This window comes from Stenella coeruleoalba, assembly GCF_951394435.1.
Source record: "Stenella coeruleoalba genome assembly, chromosome: 5".
NCBI lineage: Eukaryota > Metazoa > Chordata > Mammalia > Artiodactyla > Delphinidae > Stenella > Stenella coeruleoalba.
This window is the reverse complement of record NC_137150.1, coordinates 41,444,625-41,464,507: the sequence shown is the minus strand read 5'-3', so window position 1 is coordinate 41,464,507 and position 19,883 is coordinate 41,444,625. Positions and strand designations below refer to the sequence as shown.

The 19,883-nt window shown below is 40.1% G+C and overlaps 1 protein-coding gene across 9 annotated transcripts in view; it reads left to right on the top strand.

Moving 5' to 3' along the window:
- The window catches only part of B3GALNT1 (beta-1,3-N-acetylgalactosaminyltransferase 1 (Globoside blood group)), a 31,862-nt gene extending 19,388 nt beyond the window's left edge, over window positions 1-12,474 (top strand). For 5 of the 9 annotated variants that reach the window (XM_079922197.1, XM_079922198.1, XM_079922200.1 and 2 more), the window contains 2 exons: window positions 6,565-6,657; window positions 9,339-12,474. In XM_079922197.1, coding sequence (XP_079778323.1) covers window positions 9,373-10,368 — 996 coding nt within the window. In that variant the 5' untranslated portion in view covers window positions 6,565-6,657; window positions 9,339-9,372 and the 3' untranslated portion in view covers window positions 10,369-12,474. Of the gene's footprint in view, window positions 1-3,949; window positions 4,015-6,564; window positions 6,658-9,338 lie in introns of all 9 variants that reach the window. The other 4 variants (XM_079922202.1, XM_079922201.1, XM_079922196.1 and 1 more) reach the window with 1 other exon arrangement.
- The last annotated feature ends 7,409 nt before the right edge of the window (window positions 12,475-19,883 follow it).

Below are 19,883 nucleotides of genomic sequence, written 5' to 3'. Positions count from 1 at the left end.
GTATATTTTGGAAATTAAGCCCTTGTCAGTTACATCGTTTTCAGATGTTTTTCCCAGTCTGTAATTTGTCTTTTTGTTTTGTTTATAGTTTCTTTTGCTTTGCAAAAGCCTGTAAGTTTCATTATATCCCATTTGCTTATTTTTGCTTTTATTTCTATTGCCTTGGGAGACTGACCTAAGAAAATATTGCTACAATTTATGTCAGAGAATGTTTTGCCTATGTTCTCTTTTAGGAGTTTTATGGTGTCAAATCTTATATATAAAGTCTTTAAGCCATTTTGAGTTTCTTTTTGTGTATGGTGTGAGGGAGTGTTCTAACTTCATTGGTTTACATGAGGCTGTCCAGCTTTCCCAACACCACTTGCTGAAGAGACTGTCTTTTCTCCATTGTATATTCTTGTCTCCTTTCAAAGATTAATTGACTATAGGTGTATAGGTTTATTTTTGGGCTTTCTGTTCTGTTCCATTGATCCATATGTCTGTTTATGTGCCAGTACCATGCTGTTTTTTTGTTTTGTTTTGTTTTTTGCGGTACGCAGGCCTCTCACTGTTGTGGCCTCTCCCGTTGCGGAGCACAGGCTCCGGATGCACAGGCTCAGTGGCCATGGCTCATGGGCCCAGCCGCTCCGCGGCATGTGGGATCTTCCCAGACTGGGGCACGAACCCGTGTCCCCTGCATCGGCAGGCGGACTCTCAACCACTGCGCCACCATGGAAGCCCATGCTGTTTTGATTACTGTAGCTTTGTAGTATTGTCTGAAGTCTGGGAGAGTTATGCCTCCAGCTTTGATCTTTTTTCTCAGGATTGCTTTGGTAATTCTGGGTCTTCTGTGATTCCATATAAATTTTAGGATTATTTGTTCTGGTTCTGTGAAAAATGTCATGTGTAATTTGATAGGGATCACATTAAATCTGTAGATTGTTTGGGGTAGTATGGCCATTTTAACAATATTAATTCTTCTAATCCAATAGCATGGTATATCTTTCCATTTCTTTGAATCAGCTTCAGTTTCCTTTATCAATGTCTTATAGTTCTCAATATATAAGTCTTTCTCCTCCTTGGTGAAGTTTAGTCCTAAGTGTTTTTCTTTTTTGATGCAATTTTATAAGGGATTTTTAAAAAACTTTCCCTTTCTACATTTCATTTTTAGTGTAAAGAAATGCAACAGATTTCTGTACAGTGATTTTGTATCCTGCTAACGTACTGAGTTTGTTTATCAATTCTAGTAGTTTTTGTGTGGAGTTTTTTATATATGGTATCATGTCATCTACATATAATGACAATTTTTACATCTTCCTTTCCAACTTGGATATCTTTTATTTCTTTTTCTTCTCTGATTGCCGTGGCTAGGACTTCCAATACTACGTTGAATAGAAGTGGTGAGAGTGGGCATCCTCGTCTTCTTCCAGATTTTAGTGAGAAGGTTTTAAGCTTTTTACCAAGTATTATGTTGGCTGTGGGTTTGTCAAAAATAGCTTTTATTATGTTGAGATATGTTCCCTCTATACTCACTTTGATAAGAGTTATTAACATGAATGTATGTTGAATTTTATCAGATGCCTTTTCTGCATCTGTTGAAATGATCATATGGTTTTGTCTTTTCTTTCGTGGATGTGGTGTGTCACATTGATTGATTTGCATACGTTGAACCATCCTTGTGACCCTGGGATGAATGAATCCAACTTGATCATGTTGTATGATCTTTTTTTTGTGTTCTTGAATTTGGTTTGCTAGTATTTTGTTGAGAATTTTTGCATCTATATTCATTAAAGATATTGGCCTGTAATTTTCTTTTTTGGTGCTTTGTCTGATTTTGGTATCAGGGTGATAGTGGCTTCATAGAATGACTTTGGGAGTGTTCCCTCCTCTTCAGTCTTTTGGAAGAGTTTGAGAATGATTGGTATAAGTTCTTCTTTGTATGTTTGGTAAATTCCCCAGTGAAGCCATCCCCATGTTCTGAATTCTTAAATAAAATGGTATAGCCAAACAAAGTATCAGTACTTTGTTTCTTTTTACAGCTGAATAGTATTCCATTGTATGGATATAGCACATTTATTTACCCAGGAACATTTCCAGTTAACATGATCACACCTAACAAAATAAATAATCCTTTTCACATCACCTAATATCAACATTGTCTTCAGTTTCTCCAGGATCCAGTCTGGGATCATACACTGCAATTGTGTATGTCTCTTAATCTCTTTTAATATTGAGGCATCCCTTGTTTTACGGGATTGACTAGCTGTAGACACCATGCTAGTTGTCCCATAGAACACCCCACCTCCTGGGTTTGTTGGAGTGTTTCCCTGTGGAGTTCTTAGCTTGTTCTTCTGTTCTCTGTATTTCATATAAAATGTGATTAGATTCCAGTTAAACATTTTGGCTAGGATGTACACTTCACATTGTATCTCATTTGGAGACACATAATATGTGTTTGTTCCATTATTTATGCTGAGATTGATGATGGATGAGAGTGATAGCATTCCTTCACTGTGAATTTTATATTTTTTTCAGTCCTTACAAGTAAAAAGTAATCTTTGTGGTGTTACTTTGGTACCATACGATGTATAATTCCCCATCAGTCTTTCATTTGATGATTAAAACTCTGATTGATAATCATTGCCTGAATCAGTAATTTCATGAAAGGTTGCAACATGATAGTTTTCTTATTCTGTCATCCTATCTACATTCATAATTGGCAGTTTTCTATTAAGAAGAGCTTCTCCTTTTCACTTGGAGCTATTTGTCTTCCCTGAACTACAAATCACTCTTTAAAACAAAACAACAAGAGAAAAAATTTGACTTGTCTTCTCCCCCAGTAATTTTCAAGTAAGGGACTGGTATAATATCTTCCTCATTGAAATGTTATACATTGCTGGTATTCAGTTGCATGTATTTTATGATTACCACTGTGGTGTTCTCTTTAAGTTTATGGATTAAACAAAAGTTGGGTGTGTAAGGGTTTTGAGTTTCCTGACAGGATTTTTTGTCTGTTTATGTGTTTTTCAAGATATGTTTTGGTAGTTAAGCTGAAATAATACTGTGATCAGATAATGGGGCCTGTGTTAAATTAAGTTTTGAATTTTGGAGACAGCTTATGTAACCTAATATGATCAGTTTTCTTTTTAGTATAATCATTTTATTTATTTTTATATATTTGTTTTTTTTGGCTCACTGGGTCTTTGTTGCTGCACACGGGCTTTCTCTAGTTGCAGCGAGCGGTGGCTTCTCTTGTTGAGGAGCATGGGCTCTAGGCATGCGGGCTTCAGTAGTTGCAGCATGCAGGCTCAGTAGTTGTGGCATGCAGGCCCCAGAGCATGTGGGCTTCGGTAGTTGTGGCATGCAGGCTCAGCAGTTGTGGTGCATGGGCTTAGTTAGCCCGCGGCATGTGGGATCTTCCCAGACCAAGGATCAAACCCGTGTCCCCTGCATTGGCAGGTGGATTCTTAACCACTGCGCCACCAAGGAAGCCCATGATCAGTTTTTTAGTAAATGTTTCGTGTGGTCTTGAAAAGAATATTCCTGTTCTTTTTAATTGAATGAAAGGTACTAAATCAAGACTATTAATAATAATAATAATTTTATTTGAAACACTTTCATCCTTATTTTTTTCTGCTTGATGTATTTAGTTATTTAGAGAGATTTGTTAAAAATCTCCTGTTAGGATTATAGATTTTCCCATTTGTACTCATACTTTTCAGAGTTGGCTTTATGTATTTTGAGACTGTTTCTATGTTTCTATAGCTTCATGATTGTTAAATTATCTTGATCTGTGTGGAATGTATATGTTGGTTCCTTTTATTAGTAACAAAATCTCCTTGTCCCTTTTAAATGCTGTTCATTTAAATACATGAGGTTAATAAATAACTACAGCAGATTTCTGATTGGCATTTTCCTGATTTTTAAAAAATTTCCTAATTTTTAAACTTCTTGTGTTGTTTTGTTTTAGGCATGTATCTTATAAGTAGTATATGGCAGAGTTTTAAGCCAATCTGAGAGTCTGTTTTTCAGTAGGTGAGTTTACGTTTATATTTACTCTGATATCGGATGCATTTAAATTTACTTTCGCCACCTCCTTCTGTGGTTTTCCATTTGCCATGCGTTTTCTCTGCTTTTTTCCTTTTTTCCTGCCCTCTGTTGAGTTGATAGCTTGCTTTGTTTCTTTTATTTCTTAATCTGTGTGGAATGTATATGTTCAGTCTCTGTTCTTTCAGGGTCGTCACTCTAAAGGTTAATACACATTATTAAATGAAACTCTTTTTAAAGCAACCACATCATTTTTATGTAGTATTTTGGTTTCACTTTTTTAACCACACCAAAAAACAGTTTTTGTTCTTCGCTCTCTCTCTCTTTTACTATGTATATTTATTAGTTTTCATTATCTTTCAATAATCTCTTTACTTACCTTTGTTTCTTGAATTCTGTTCCTTCCTCCTGAGTTCATTTTTCTTCATACTAAAATACATTCCCTTGGTACTCCTTTTAGCTAGAGTTTGTGCACTTTATAAGTCCTAGTCCATTTCACAGTGTTTTTATTTCACCTTCATTTTACTTGAACTCTAAAATTCACCTGTAAAATATGTACAGTAAAACCAGTTGGCCCACAATATAGGGTTATTGGGGGGAACTAATAAAATTTGTTGAAATACTTTATAAACGGTTTTGTGTGTGTTCGTAATGCTATTATTATTAGCTAATATACATCCTATTAGAGTTATATTAGAATTACAGTGTTTTGAATGGATTTTAAAAATCATTGCTTACTGTACTTAGTTAATATTTACTGAGACAAAAGAGAATAATACCTACTAGAAATATCATGAATTGTACATGCTCACACCTTGGGAGAAGAGCTGAGATAAGGTGAAACTCGGGATCCTAACTGCTAGTTTAGGGTTACTCCCATTCATTGGAACTTTGAGATACGCAAGCATGAAGTCGAATTTTTTTACTTTGTTTTTATCTATTTACAAAGACAATACACAAATAGTGTGGAAAATCCAAATGATAAAAGAAAGAGAGAAAGAAATCTTCCAGGAAGTCCATAGAATTGAAACCATTGACATATTGGGACACATCCTTCCAGACATCTTGCTCTGCAGGTGTGGCTGTGTGGATTCTGGAGACTTGTCTTTTCATCTTTCAAAAGGAATCATACTACATATGCAGTTTTGCTACTGCATTTTTCACTAAGTAATATATCAAGAGAATATAGCTAAGTATCATTGCATATAATGAATAAATGTATACCGTTGTATGGATGTATCATAATTTTGTTTAACCAATTCCCTATTGGGAGACTTTAAAATAATTTTTTATATTATAAATTATGCACAGTTGCCTGATTATTTCTTTAAGATAAATTGCTAGCAGTGATATTGGTCAAAGAGTGTGCACATTCAAGTCTTTGATACATGTTTAATAAATCTCTCCAAAAAGTGCACAAGAATGCCTCTTTTCCTCACACAAACTAAGTATTGTCATTTTTCCCCCTTAATTTTCCAGTTTGAGATTATTGTCAATATCTCTGCTTACTTGTGAGTTTGAATATCTTTTCTTGTTTTATCGTTCATTTGTAATTCTTTTGAGAACTTCCCCTTTGGCTGTTTATTCTCTTTTTGCTTTCTATTTCTTATTAAGCTGTATGAACTCTTATTTGGCTTATAAATTATTATAAATATCTTATTTTTTCCCTCTTTTTTTTTTTAATCTTTTAACCTTGTTTGTGCTTTTTATCGCGTTGTTTTTTTGCTTTTCAACCTTGTTCAAGAACTTTATGAAATTTTTATTTGATCAAAATTTCCTTTATGAGTTCTGGGTGGTTTCCTTAGATGGGATAACTAAAAGTTCTTCCCCACTTCGAAACTGTTAAATGTTCATTTGTATATTTTGTGTGTCTGTGCTCCTAGCAGTTTATTTTTCTCCCATTTGAATCGTTAATCCATTTGGAGTGTTTTTGGTATAAGGAGTGATACACATCAGTGCCTTCCTGTTTGTCACATCCTGTTCTGGTTTTTAAATTTGACTGATGAAAATCAATATATGAGCATCCTAAAGCATGGCAGGAATTGAGATGTGCTTCATAGTTTTCGGTTTACTAATGTGTCTTGGGTATTTGTAAGTAGAGATAGAGGTTCAAAGGGGAGGGAGTGGGTTGGGAAGTGGTAGTTGACAGTCTCATGTCAGGGTTACCTTCTGTGTATGTGTGTGGAACAGAGAATTAAAGAGAGGATAGCAGCAGAGTGTCTCTTAGAAGTTTCGTGTTTCACTTCTTTTAGTGACCCTGAGTTCTTTATCCAGGGAAGTGGAACTGTGGTAGGATGTTGTAAGACACCATCTGACGTGAGGACTTAGAGGTTTTACGTCTTGAATACCAAGTGCTCTTCTTCCCTGATGAACCCATGAACTCTCTGAATTCTGTGGATTCGTGGGCTTTTTTTAACGTTTTATTTCAGCATATGTTCAGAAAGAAATTGGAATGGGGAAGGGGTTCCGTTCCCCTCTTTGACGTCTAATTCCCTGACCCATAAGTAGATGCTGTTAAGTTTCTTACGTATCTTACAGAAATTTCAAGCACTATTTTTGACTACTACTTGCTACTGAATGTTCAGTTGATGAAATTGAAGGTCTTTCACTCAGAAGAAATAAATCAAGAAGGTAAGAAATAAAATCTTTTGATGCTTTGAAACATTCATCAAGTAAGAAGAATTCATCAAGATTATTTCTTTAGGATAATCCCTTTTGACAATAAAAATCAATTTAGTGAACATAAACAGGATGGAATAGCCGCAAAGGGTAGAACACGGCTCACGACGATAGCCTCTGTTTGTTGCGTACCTGACACGGGCCATCTGTTAATTCACACTGTATTAACATCTTCATTCTGTAGAGATGAGGAAACTGAGGCTTCCGGAGGTAAATAACATACCCGTAGCTCTCCCTGGTTGGCAAAGGACAGAACTAGGTGTGGGCTCTGGTCTCTGCCTTTGGAGCCACCTGTGTTGTGGGTAACCTGAAGTCTGTTCCAGCCAGTCCTTGAAAGACCTTCCGCCACTTTTGGAATAGATAGTTCCTGTTCTTTTTGCTGCTACTTTATTTTCTTCGTAGGCCCATAAGCAGTAGACATCATAACTACAGACACAATTTCACATTTATGAACTGTGGCTTGTAGAATGCATAAAAGATAACTTTTATAGTAAGATTTGCTGTTTTTGAGTTCTTCCCATTATTGAAGAGTAGCCGGGCCTCCATTGCCTGTGTGCAGTTATACATGAAGCCCCTTACTCAGATGCTTTCCTTCCATGTGTCCGAAATTTGTTATAATGTGCCAGTTCGTTAGAATAAGTAAAACTGCCATTTGATGACAGTTGTAATAAATGTACAGGTCATCGATGGCTGAGATTAGATGGAGCTCCCGAGGGTTGTGCTGTGTCTAGTAGCCAGGTGAGGAGAAAGTGTAAGAAGATATTAATTCCTTCCATAATTCTCGTTCTAGGTCTATTCTGCTTCAGCTTTTTCTGGGAGCTAGCTGTGTAAGGCTAGTAAGGGGGAGAAAGGAGGATGGGGTGGGATGGATAGACCTACACTTTATATTTATACAAATAGAAATAGCACATCAGACAGGTCAGTGTTCATTGCACTCTTGCTGTAGGTCTCTGTCTTGTACTTTGACTCTTGTCAAAAGAAGAATGTTCTTTCCGACAAGGTCGTAGAATGTAAGTGGAAAGGCAAGACACATATACATGAAACCGAACTAGAGAGTTTGCCGAAACATTCCATTGTACTGTGTGACTTAAAATATAAAAAACATTAGAGGTAGGAAAGGATATTGTAGCAAGAGGTAATCAGGGCAGGTAAGATATGGCCAGAGGGAAAGGACAAAGAGTCTTGAGATCCTGTCATTTTTATATGTATTAAGAGGCAGAAGAACTGTATGTCCAAAGACCTAAGATTGCCCCAAGGTAGAACCCTTGGTAGACCAGCCTTTCCATATAATGACATTAATGTATGCCCTCCACAGCAAATTCTGGGTTCCCAGGATCTCTCCCCCAGTTGATTGTGGGTGAAAGGGCATGGTCAGAAGCTTCCTCAACCTGCCCTTCATGTTGTTGATCTGTCCCTCATTCTGAAGTTCTTTAGCATTTGATGTAAACAGTCTGTACTACATTGCTGTGACATGTTTACGTGTTGCCTTGGGATTTGCACTCCTCCCATTTCCTTCTTCCTGTGGCCTCCTTAGTGCCTGGTGCAGTCTGTGGATGTTGAAGTTCTAGTAAACACTTAGTACATGAATGTCTTTGGACTGAGGCCCACGATCATGGCACCAGGAAAGCCCTGTGGGATCCCGAATTGTAAACCAACCTTATCCTTGGGATCCAAAGCAGAGCTGAGGCTGCGACCGTGAATGCACCGTGTCTCCTAGCTCAGTTTTCTTGTCTCAGCTAGAAGTTCCCTGTAAAAGCAAGTGTTCTAGGAGGTTCCATCCCATGATTCTGATCTGGTGCAGGATTTCTGAACAGGGAAGTTAGATTAGATTAGATGGGAGTAAGCTTAGAATGGGAAACTCACAAAAACTCATACTATGGACAGGCCTTTAATTTAAGCACTTGCTGTCCAAACTGAGCATTGAGTTCAGCTAGTGAGGTAGAAAGGGGGCTGGGGTGGTATTTGGGGCAGGTAAAAGCTGTTTCATAGTCTTGTGCATTTGAAAACTCCAGAGATGGTTACTCTTCTTGTGTTTAGAGGCCTGACCTTTCAGGGGAAGCATCTCCACCTTTATCTCATCCCATATCAAGCAGATCACTGTGAATAATTGTAGCTGTTGGGTTTTTCTTACTCCGGATTTGCTAGAATTCACATCAGATCACACAGCTGAGAAAGACCCTTGGTTTTTTTGGACACGTTGCTGATAATATCTCTTTGCATTAATGATTTTATTCTAGATATCCAGAGGGACAGAAAAAGATGAGTAATGGGGGCGTTACAAGATAAATCTACAGTAAAAAATAAAGCAAACTGCTTCTCTTCTTTACCATTATGAAAAAGAAGTCAAGAATTATTTCAACAGTTAGGTCAAACAAGAAGTATTAATTTTCCTCAAATAATTGAGGATATGTTTTTAACATTGGTCTTGATGTAAAAAGCTGAAATATACTTTTGGTTGTTGGTATCTGTTTGCTTCTAGTTAAATGAAGTTAAGTAGATTCAGGTCAGGATTTTTGGTTTTGCTTTGGAGCTTTTGTTCTCCCAACTCTTCTTCCTTAAGTAGATGATCAGGTATCATTTGAAAATGTGTTTTGGGTGGGGCATGCTAAGCAGGTCTTCGATAAATCTTCCAGAACCCGAGGCTCGCGTGCTCCTGAGTCGCTGTGAATGGCCCCAGCGCTCCTGACCACTCTTCCGGGTAGGATGTCGCTGAGATCCCTGAAATGGAGCCTCCTGCTGCTGTCACTCCTGAGCTTCCTGGTGATGTGGTACCTCAGTCTTCCCCACTACAATGTGATAGAACGCGTGAACTGGATGTACTTCTATGAGTATGAGCCCATTTACAGACAAGACTTCCGCTTCACACTTCGAGAGCATTCGAACTGCTCTCATCAAAACCCATTTCTGGTCATCCTGGTGACCTCACACCCCTCAGATGTGAAAGCCAGACAGGCCATTAGAGTTACTTGGGGTGAAAAGAAGTCTTGGTGGGGATATGAGGTTCTTACATTTTTCTTATTAGGCCAGCAGGCTGAAAGGGAAGACAAAATGTTAACATTATCCTTAGAGGATGAACACCTCCTTTATGGCGACATAATAAGACAAGATTTTTTAGACACGTACAATAACCTGACCTTGAAAACGATTATGGCATTTAGGTGGGTAACTGAGTTTTGCCCCAATGCCAGGTACATCATGAAGACAGACACTGATGTCTTCATCAATACTGGCAATTTAGTGAAGTATCTTTTAAATTTAAACCACTCAGAGAAGTTTTTCACAGGTTATCCTCTAATTGATAATTATTCCTATAGAGGATTTTACCAAAAAACCCATATTTCATACCAGGAGTATCCCTTCAAGGTGTTTCCTCCCTACTGCAGTGGGTTGGGTTATATAATGTCCAGAGATTTGGTGCCAAGAATCTATGAAATGATGAGTCACGTAAAACCCATCAAGTTTGAAGATGTTTATGTTGGGATCTGTTTGAATTTATTAAAAGTGGACATTCACATTCCAGAGGACACCAACCTTTTCTTTTTATATAGGATCCATTTGGATGTCTGTCAACTCAGACGCGTGATTGCAGCCCATGGCTTTTCTTCCAAGGAAATTATCACATTTTGGCAGGTTATGCTAAGGAACACCACATGCCATTATTAATTTGACATTCTACCCAAGGCCTAGAGAAGGGAGGGACACTTTGTGGAAAATGTTAAAGTTAGACTATGAAATCTCCAATGGAAAACTCATGGGAAGGTCACTGTGTGGCTTACACGGAACTGAAACTCATGAAGAGGCTATAGGCTGGAGACTGGAGTACTTGTACTTGACCTGTGGTTTATTTTGACAACAATCAAGTCAGGCCTTTTAAAGATGATATTCAGAGGAATTAAACATCTTATAAAGGAATGGGAGGTTTTTGTTAATAAAACACATAGGACCAAACAATTTGAATGTGTCGTTCTATAGATTAAAACTTCTTAAATGGGTTTCATTGAATTATAAGCTCATCTGTCCATAACAACAAAGCAGTGTGGAGTATTATTCATTGAACAATCTAGTCAGTTCAGGGTTTTGTGTATATCTTACATGGATTACAGTTTTTTAAAATATATAGTTGTGTGTAAAACAAGTGAAGTTATGCTGAACAAAATTTCATCTCTTTTTGGTCATTCGGAAGATACTTCAGGATGTTGCAGTATTTCAGTTATCAGTTATTATTTAATGGTACTTAAAGTTTTGCACTTTTATGGGTGTTTGAATGTTATGGTTGTTTCAGTACTGTATAAACAGAATAGTGAAAAATCACTCTTTATATTTAAACTTCTTTTCCAGTTACTTCACTGATGAGTTTATTATGAATAGCTCCATTAATGTGTAGATATCGGTCATTATTTCATATCAGTAATCTCCTGAACTTTGATAAATATTTCTTCGTGGTAATATAGAGAAGAATTAAAGCAAGAAGATCTAAATTATTGTCTTGTTTTTAAAAATATAATCCCTGGTGTTTTTAGATGTCACTTCATCTGTCTCATTGTTCCAACTGGAAATTAGGAGTAATGTAGAGCGCCAGGCAGCATGTTTCCTTTTGGAAAGGACTCTGAAGCCAAAAAGAGAGAACGTGATGGCCAGAATATTATGAAAGGAGTGGCATATTTCAGTGCTTGAGCTGGAAAGAGAAGACTAAAGATTCAAGTTGCATTGTTAACTGCTCCGTGTTTTTTTTAAATTAACAATCAGTTTGAGAATAAAAAGGAAGAAAAAAACACTGCTGCTATTGTTATTAGTTTCACATCAAGAGGAAAGCCCCACTGTGTGGTCTAAAATCAAGTCTGATTTCCATGTCATGGAGAAGCACGTTTTTTCATAGGAGTGGTGATGTAGGTCAGCTTTGACCTGCTGGTTGGTCCAAGAGAAGCACTCCTTGCCCCCATGTTCTTGGGATTGTGCAGTTTCCCATTATGCCTGATACGGGACAAGTGATTTCCTTTTTTCTGGATTACATGATGGTGAAAGATCAAATCTGTTGGCAGAAAATACGAACTTGAAAATATATAGTCAGCTCTTGTAATACTCATATATTTATAATTCTCCTATAAGAAAAGCTTAATTTCAGTTAGAAACATTATAATGTTTGATTCTTGATAACAAGGCTATTTCCATTTCCCTCCTCTCAGACCTGATCCAGTTACAGTAAAATCAATTAAATGAAATACTCTGTGGAATCCATCTATGCCCTTGCTAATTCCCATCCGTACGGAGTCACTTTCTTTTCTTTTTAATTTAATTTATTTTTATACAGCAGGTTCTTATTAGTTATCTATTTTATACCTATTAATGTATACATGTCAATCCCAGTCTCCCAAATTATCCCACCACCACCACCCACCCCCCGGGAGTCACTTTCTTTAAGACACAGGTGGTGGGTATTTTTATGGTAGGATTAGATTTGATCAAATTTGCCTAACTTTATATTGGTATTTGGGAAGCTAAGTCAAATAATTTATAGAGGGAAAACTTTTAAAATAAAAGATAACTTCCCTTCCCTTTAAGATGAGACCAAAAAAAGCAGTAAAACGTGAGTAATTGCCAGTTAGAAGATTGTTCCTTTTCAACTGCAGGTTGGTGCTTAAGAGATCTCTAAAGAGTTAAATGATTATGAAAAACATTGAGGTTGGGTCGTTATATTTTTTGTCTTTAACTTCATGTTTGCTTTCAAGTAGTATTAGTCAGCTGTGTTATTAAAATCTTGGCCTCTGACGTTTAACCACATGAATAGCATCTTTTATTTTAACTGGTAACAGAGTTTAATACAGAGCCTAACCTTAGGCGGCTGCTTTTCTGCCATCCACAGCCCTGCCACATCCCCGTGGTCTTACCTGCTCTCTGCCTCACTCATTTACTTTGCTTGCCTGTAAGCATTGAGTCTGTGACCCCAGCATGTTAGCCTTTGCCAGATTCTGCTGCAAGAACAGCTCCCAGATCTCAGAGGTTGACAACAACCATGTGTTCTTTGCATCCACACCGCACGCTACTGGTTACCAGCCTTGGCTACTGTGTGTATCTTCTCACCTCAGGGTCCCAGCTGAAGGGCAACGCCTGTTTGGAACATGCCGTTCTTGTAGAGGGAGAGGACAAAGAGCTGGTGGAAGGAGAAAGAGCTGGTGGAAACACTAACATCTACATCTGCTGACCAAAGCAAAGCCCATGCCCAGCCCAGTGTCCGTGGCAGGGTGGGGCAGGGGTTTGGGCTCACAGGAAGTAGTGCACGTCATTTTTTGGCAGCCAGGAATATTGTGTTCTTTTACAGGGTGGGCAAGGAATAGTTGGGTACAGTAATCTGCCACACCTAGTGCGTGAAAGGGAGAAGGGGCTCAGGGACCTGGATTCTGAGGCCGGCCCCAGTGCATCAGAGGTTTTCTGGCTTACTTGGATCTGGTGCTTTGAGCCCTTTCCTGAGAGGGCTGCCCTTTCACCCTCCTTACTCTTTCCCCAGCTCTACGCTAAATGGTCTTGGCATGATCATGTTCCCATCAACTCGCCAGATGAAGAGCAGCCGGAGCTGAGCTATTTATAACAGTATTTCTGAGTGTGAGCTTGGGGATAAAGCTCTTTCCTCCTGGCGTCTGGTAGGCATTTATTGCAGGATGGAGGGAGAGAGAGAGGGGAAGGGTGAGTATGAGAAATGTGGCAGGCCCATCTGACGTCTTTGGGGTTCTTTTAATCCACTGGGAATTAATCTTTATATTAAGCCAGCTCCTCTGGATTTTGTGTGAGCGATTAGAACCCTCTCACAGTCTCCATCAGCTGCTTGACTATCCCATGTGTAGGTAATATAGAACCAACCCTTTAAGGAGTCAAAACAGGTGACACGTGTTGATGGATGTGTTGGTAGGAGATGGAAGCGAGCGTGGGAAATGGGCCCCGAAAGCCAAGAGGCAGTTTGAGTGGGCAGGCCCTTGGCAGAATTTGTGCCCAGGGGAAGAGCCGACTCATGGGTCTTGTAAAGTCAAAGTAGGGCCCAACAAGGATGGATACCGTTGCTCTGTATTTAAGGTAAGTGATGGAAGCACAAAACGTGCGCTTAGATAGTCTCTCCTCACATGTGACCCTTTCTTCGCATTTGCAAGCCTTACCCTTCCTTTAGGTTTTCAATGAACAATGTCTAAAACGTCTGCCAACTTAGCCCTTTTTATGTTTTACTCTCACCCTTTAGACCACGTGGGAGGCAGGGTGGAGGTTAGCGCTACTTACATTTCCCCCTTAAAGTACCCCCTTTGAGACATTTCCCAGATGAAAAATCAAGGCCCCTCGTGGTGAGTTAACATCATTCTCTTAAAAGGCTGCAGCAGCTGCAGCGAAGGTTTTAAATAACACTCTTCCCCCTTCTCCCCCTTCCCCCTTTCTCCCTGTAGAAACCGAACAGAAACAAGCAGGAGATACCAAAATGTTAACAGGAGTTGCCTGTCAATGACTTTGCTCCCTTTGAAGTACCTTTTATTACTTCATTCTCAACAACAAGGATAAATTACTTTTATAACATAAATGTTTTAACAATATATGAACAAATTTAGGTAAAGGTAAAAAGCAGGGTCAGAAGATGTCGTGGGAAAAGGCTGGCTCACTGCTGAGCTGCCAGCCCCTTCCGCGCCCTCCCGCTTTTTCCCACAGCAGACTCTTGTGAACCGGTCCCTGCCAGTGGGACCCCAAGTGAAACCACACAACTCTGATTGGGACTTAAACCACTGTTAGTTAAAATTGCTCACTTCTTGTCAGGACTTGCTGAAGCTCAGGTTCTTCGTGTCTCATCGCAGAAAGAATTCAGAGACAAGTGATAAGTAAGAGGTGGATTTATTTAGAGAGAGAACACATTCCACAGGCAGAAGAACGTGGTCCATCTCAAAAGGCTTGAGAGCAACCCCAGGGCATGGGGTCGACTCAGAAAGTGAGAGCAGCCATGAGAGAAATACACTCCATAGACGGAATGCGGACTGTCTCAAAAGGCGAGAGCGCCCCAGGTTAGTTTTTGCGGGCTGTGTAATTTCATAGGCTGACTACAGTGGGAGGATTATTCCAACTATTTTGGGGAAGGGGAGGAGATTTCCAGGATTGGGGCCACCACCCACTTTTTGGCCTTTGATGATCAGCCTCAGAGATGTCATGGCGTGTCACTTAGCGTATGCTAGTGTATTACAATGAGTGCATAATGAGGCTCAAGGTCTGCTGGGAGTCACATCTTCTGCCATCTCGGACCTAGTCAGTTTTTTATGTCATATCTTCAAAGGCTCTTGTCATTCTTTTCAAGGTTGTGCCCTGGCCCCTTCCTTCCTGTTTCATGGGGGATGTCTGCCTGTGGCCTCCTGTGTTCCTTCCTCATTAAGAAAAAAAGGAGAAGGCCTCCTTTTCCTTGATAAGATGTTCTGCCTACGCTGCTGGAGTCTGCAGCTACCATGGTGATCCCATGAGCCTAAAGGCCAAGGCAGTGGGCTGAGACGGTGAGCCTGGGTCCACATTCTTCTAGACCCTTTGGTGTTAAGTAACCACACACATTTGGATGTCGTGGGTCCAGTGGTCAGTTCCTCACAGCTGGGGGAACCTAACTCCAGGGATGTAAGAACAGTTTCCCTGACCGGAGCCGTTGTGCCCATGGTGACTGGGGAGATGTGAGGAGATGAATCAAACTCTCCTCCAGGGCAGAGAGAAAACAGCTGGTTTGTGACCCGGGAGCTCCGAGGCTCTGGCTTGGATCCTGCTGGGGGATGGTGCCCCGCCTGCGAGCAGCCCTCGGGGACGCGGTGGACACTCCTCTCTGGTTGGTGCCCGCCATCCGTGTGGGGCAGCGGGGCTGCGGTTGCACCTGCGGGGGGCAGAGCGGGGAGAAGGAGGCTGGGGGAGGGAGCCCTGAGGAGTCTGAACCTGTCTCACCTGTGGAGCCGCGTCTTCTCATTTGGAAGAAGAGAGGTCAGGGCCACATCTCTTTGCCTTTCACGGTTTACTGCCTGCCTATCATCCGAGAAGGTTTGTGTTACGAACTTGGCAAAAAGTAGTTTCAGAGTCTGATGGTAACGCCGTTCACTCTGCCCTCTTTGTAAATGAGAAGCTGGAAAATCTCTGGATTTTGGTAAATTCACAATGAAATGACCGGAGAGCACCCAGGTCTCGCTGTTCTTCCATGCCCCGAGGCTGCTATAACTACTTTATTAAAAATGAAGTGTCTCAAGGTTTCAGGACAAAAACTGTTGCAAAGCCATAAATGACTAATTTGGGGTTTCAAGTGATAATCAAGCCTGTCTCTTAGCTCAGTGAATATGAAGAGGAGGAAAGGAACAACCTCACCTTTGTTACTGAATCTCTTTTTATATGAATCTTTAAAAAATTTTGCACACTGCTTCTCTCTCTAGTGAACCTTAACGTACAAACAATAAATTTTTTTAAAGTATTATATAAGAAGAAACTAAATTTTGTATTTCTCAGCCTTAAATTTGAAAGCAAGTAGACAGGCAGTTATTATTTTGTCTGCTGAACAACCTCCTCCTTGAGAAACTTCTACTTTTGAGAAATGTCTTACCCACTAACTCCATCTGCGTGGTTAGTACAGTGTGACCCAAGCCATGAGAATTCTGTCTTAAGATCGCAGCTCCCTGGCGACAGTCCCGTGGTCCACTTGACACTACAGCGCAATTGCAGTCCCTCTCAAAGAATTTAGAATTAAGGCTAAGCAGTCAAAGTCTGAGTGTTGTCCTCAACTAGGAGATATAAATCTGGGAAATTTTGATATTAGATGTTTTTTAAAAAATACATTTCATTTTTTAGAGCAGTTTTAGGTTCAAAGCAAAATTGAAAGGAAGGTACAGAGATTTCCCATATACTCTCTGCCCCCATGTACACACTCCCTCCCCCACCATCAACATTCCCCATCAGGACAGGACATTTATTACACTGGCTGTCACCACAGTGACACATCGTTATCACCGAAAGCCCACAGTTTACATTGGACTTTTGGTGGATTGTCAGTGAGGCTAAGACTGTAATCCCTGAGGAAAGCTTCAGAGCTGGAGTCTCAGGCTCACGGAAGGGAAGTACTTTACAGAAACAGAAAAGGCCCACGTTCAGATAAGCCCTTTGCCAGGGCCAGTTCCCCTTCTTCATGGCGGCCTAGGGCCAGGCTGGTGGGCCTGAGGCTCTGCAGGCTTCCCTTCCACCAGACCTCACAGGAAGCCGCAAGGATTCCTGTGGGTGCCAACCCTAGGCCAACCTCTGTACCAGGTGGGCCTGGAGGGTAAAGGAGTAAGATTGACATTTGGGGGATCCAGTAGCTTCAGGAGTATGGTTTCACACTGCAAATGAAGCCCAGCGCCCCTCAACCTCTGCCCCATGCCTTGCATACCAGCCTTCTCCACTCTGCCCTTTGTTTCTCAGGCACCCCAGGCCCATGCTGGCCTACCTGCCTTCGTCTCAGCTCTTTACCTGGAGTGTACTTTGCTTTTTCTGGATCTCCATTTCCTCATCTATGAAGAGGGTTAGTAATTCTCATTCTCTTCAGAGTCAGATGATGATTTAAAGATGCTGGGGCCATCAGCCTGGAGAAGAGGAAGCCTTGTGGCAGAGAAAACGGTCTTGACCAGAGTGACTCTGGAAGGCAGGACCAAGGTAGTGGGAGGAGTGACAGGGAGAGAGATTTTAGTATAGGATCAGAGAAATCCAGAGATAGAGCAGGATGCTTCAGGAAATAACAAATTCCCAACCTTAAAGGAGGTAAAAGAAGCTGGAGAATCCTTTGGTAAAGATGCTGGGAGTGCAGAATTAACAGGACCTGGACTTGGAAAGTCTAGCTCTGAGAGAAGTACTAGCATTAGCTTTGGAGTCACACAGATCTGAGTTCAAGTCTTAGTGCCACCTCTTACTATCTGGATTACTCTTCTCTCTGAACCTCATTTGCCTTGCACATGGCAGGAAGGTAATAAGAGTGTCTGGCTTGTAGTGCTTTTGCAAGAATTCGTTGAAATAGGAGATGGGAGGACCCCACAGGAAGTAGGTGCTCAGTACCTGGGAAATTTCATTAAATCACCATTTGGTTCTAAAGGTTGGTTGTAAACAGTGGAGGGCACAATGGGGAGGATGTTGCTGCTGCCCCCAGGGCCAGAGTCTGGAAAGGCCGCCAGCAGGAAGACAGACTGGAAGCAAGTAGGATATTCTAAGAAGAGGAACAAGGGAAAAAATGAAGGGGCAATAAGTGTACTGATTTTTTTTTCCCCTGAACTCTCTAATTCTGTTCCATTGCTCTGTAAGTCTGCCTTTCCATCACTGCCATACTACCTTGATTACTCTGGCCTTATACTAAGTCTTAAAATCTGATGATATAGGTCTTCCAACTTTATTCTTTTGCAATGTTGTTTTGACTATTACATGACCTTTGAATTTTCAAGAAAAGTTTGGAATCAGCTTTACAATTTCTATAAAAGAGTTCTTCTAGGCTTTTGATTAGAATTGCATTAAATATAGAAACTGGGGGGAAAGGCTGTTTTAACAATATCGAGTATACTGATTTATGAATGGTCTACCTCTCCATTTATTTAGATTTTCTTTAATTTCTCTCAGCAATATTCTGAAGTTTATGAAAAGATAACAGTCTTGCATATAGTTCATTAGATTTAATCCTAAGTATTTTGTATTTTTTGATGCTATTGTCAATGAGATTTTTTTTATAGAGGTATAATTAACATACAGTAAAATGCACAAACTTAAGTGCTCAGTACAATGATTTGGGGCAATTTTATATATCTGTACAAACATCACCTAAAACAAGATAGAGAACACTTCCATCATCCCACAAAGGTGCTTAATGCCGTCTTCCAATCAATCCCTACTCCTACCCCACCCCCATTACAGAGCAACCACTTCCTGGTCTCTATCACTGTAGATTTAGTCTCGCCATTTTGGGATTTCATGTAAATGTATTCATGCAGTATGTATCATTTTGAGTCTTGCTTCTCTGATTGAACATAATGTACTTTAACATTAATCCATGTTGTTTTGTGTGTCAGAAATTTCTTTTTATTGCTGAGTATTATTCCATTATATGAGTAAACAGCAAATTGTTTATCCATTTGGGTTGTTTCTAGTTTGGGGCTATCATGAATAAGATTGCTATAAAGATCCTTGTATGAGTTTTTTGGTGTGTATTTATGTTTTCATTTCTCTCTGTAAACACCTAGGAATGGAACTGCTGGGCAATAGGGTAGGTGTGTGTTTACTATGAAATGCCAAACAGTTCTCAAAAGTGTTTGTACCATTGTACATTCCTACCCAGTTTTTCTTTTATGGTTTATACTTTTTGTGCCCCACCCAAGAAATCTTTACCTACACCAAGGTGGGGGAGATTTTCTCCTATATTTTCTTCTAGAAGCTTTATGGTTTTAGGTTTTACATTAAGGTCTATGATCCAGCTCTAATTTAAATTTTTATTCAGAGTGAGAAAGCATTTGAAATTCATTCTCTTTCATGTAAGTATCTAGTTGTCTCAGCAGCATTAAAAAAAAAAAAAGACTTTCCTCATGAAGGAGTGTTTAGTCCGTTTATATTTAATGTAATTTTTATATAATTGGGTTTAAGTGTACCATCCTGTTACTTACTTTTCATTTTGCACCTCTGTGGCCCCTTCCTTGCCTTCTTTTGAGTTGAGTAGTCACTAGCATTCCATTTAATTTCCTCAATTGCCTTCTTAGCTATTGCTCTTGTGTTTGAAGTTATTATTATTATATATATATATATTTTTTGGCTGTGTTGTGTCTTAGTTGCTGCACATGGGATCTTCTCTGAGGCATGTGGGATCTTTCGTTGCGGCACGCAGGCTCTTCATTGCGGCACACAGGCTCTTCGTTGCGGCGGGTGGGCTACTCTCTAGTTGTGGTGTGCGGATTTATCTCTCTCTAGTTGTGGTGCACGGGCTCCAGGGCACATAGGCCCTGTAGTTTGTAGCACGTGGGCTCTCTCGTTGAGGTGTGCGAGCTCAGTAGTTGCGGCATGCAGGCTTAGTTGTCCTGCAGAATTTGGACTCATAGTCCCCTGATCAGGGATTGAATCCACAACCCCTGCATTAGAAGGCAGATTCTTTACCACTGGACCCCCAGGGAAGTCCCTGAAATTATGTTTTTTAATTGATTGCTTTAGAT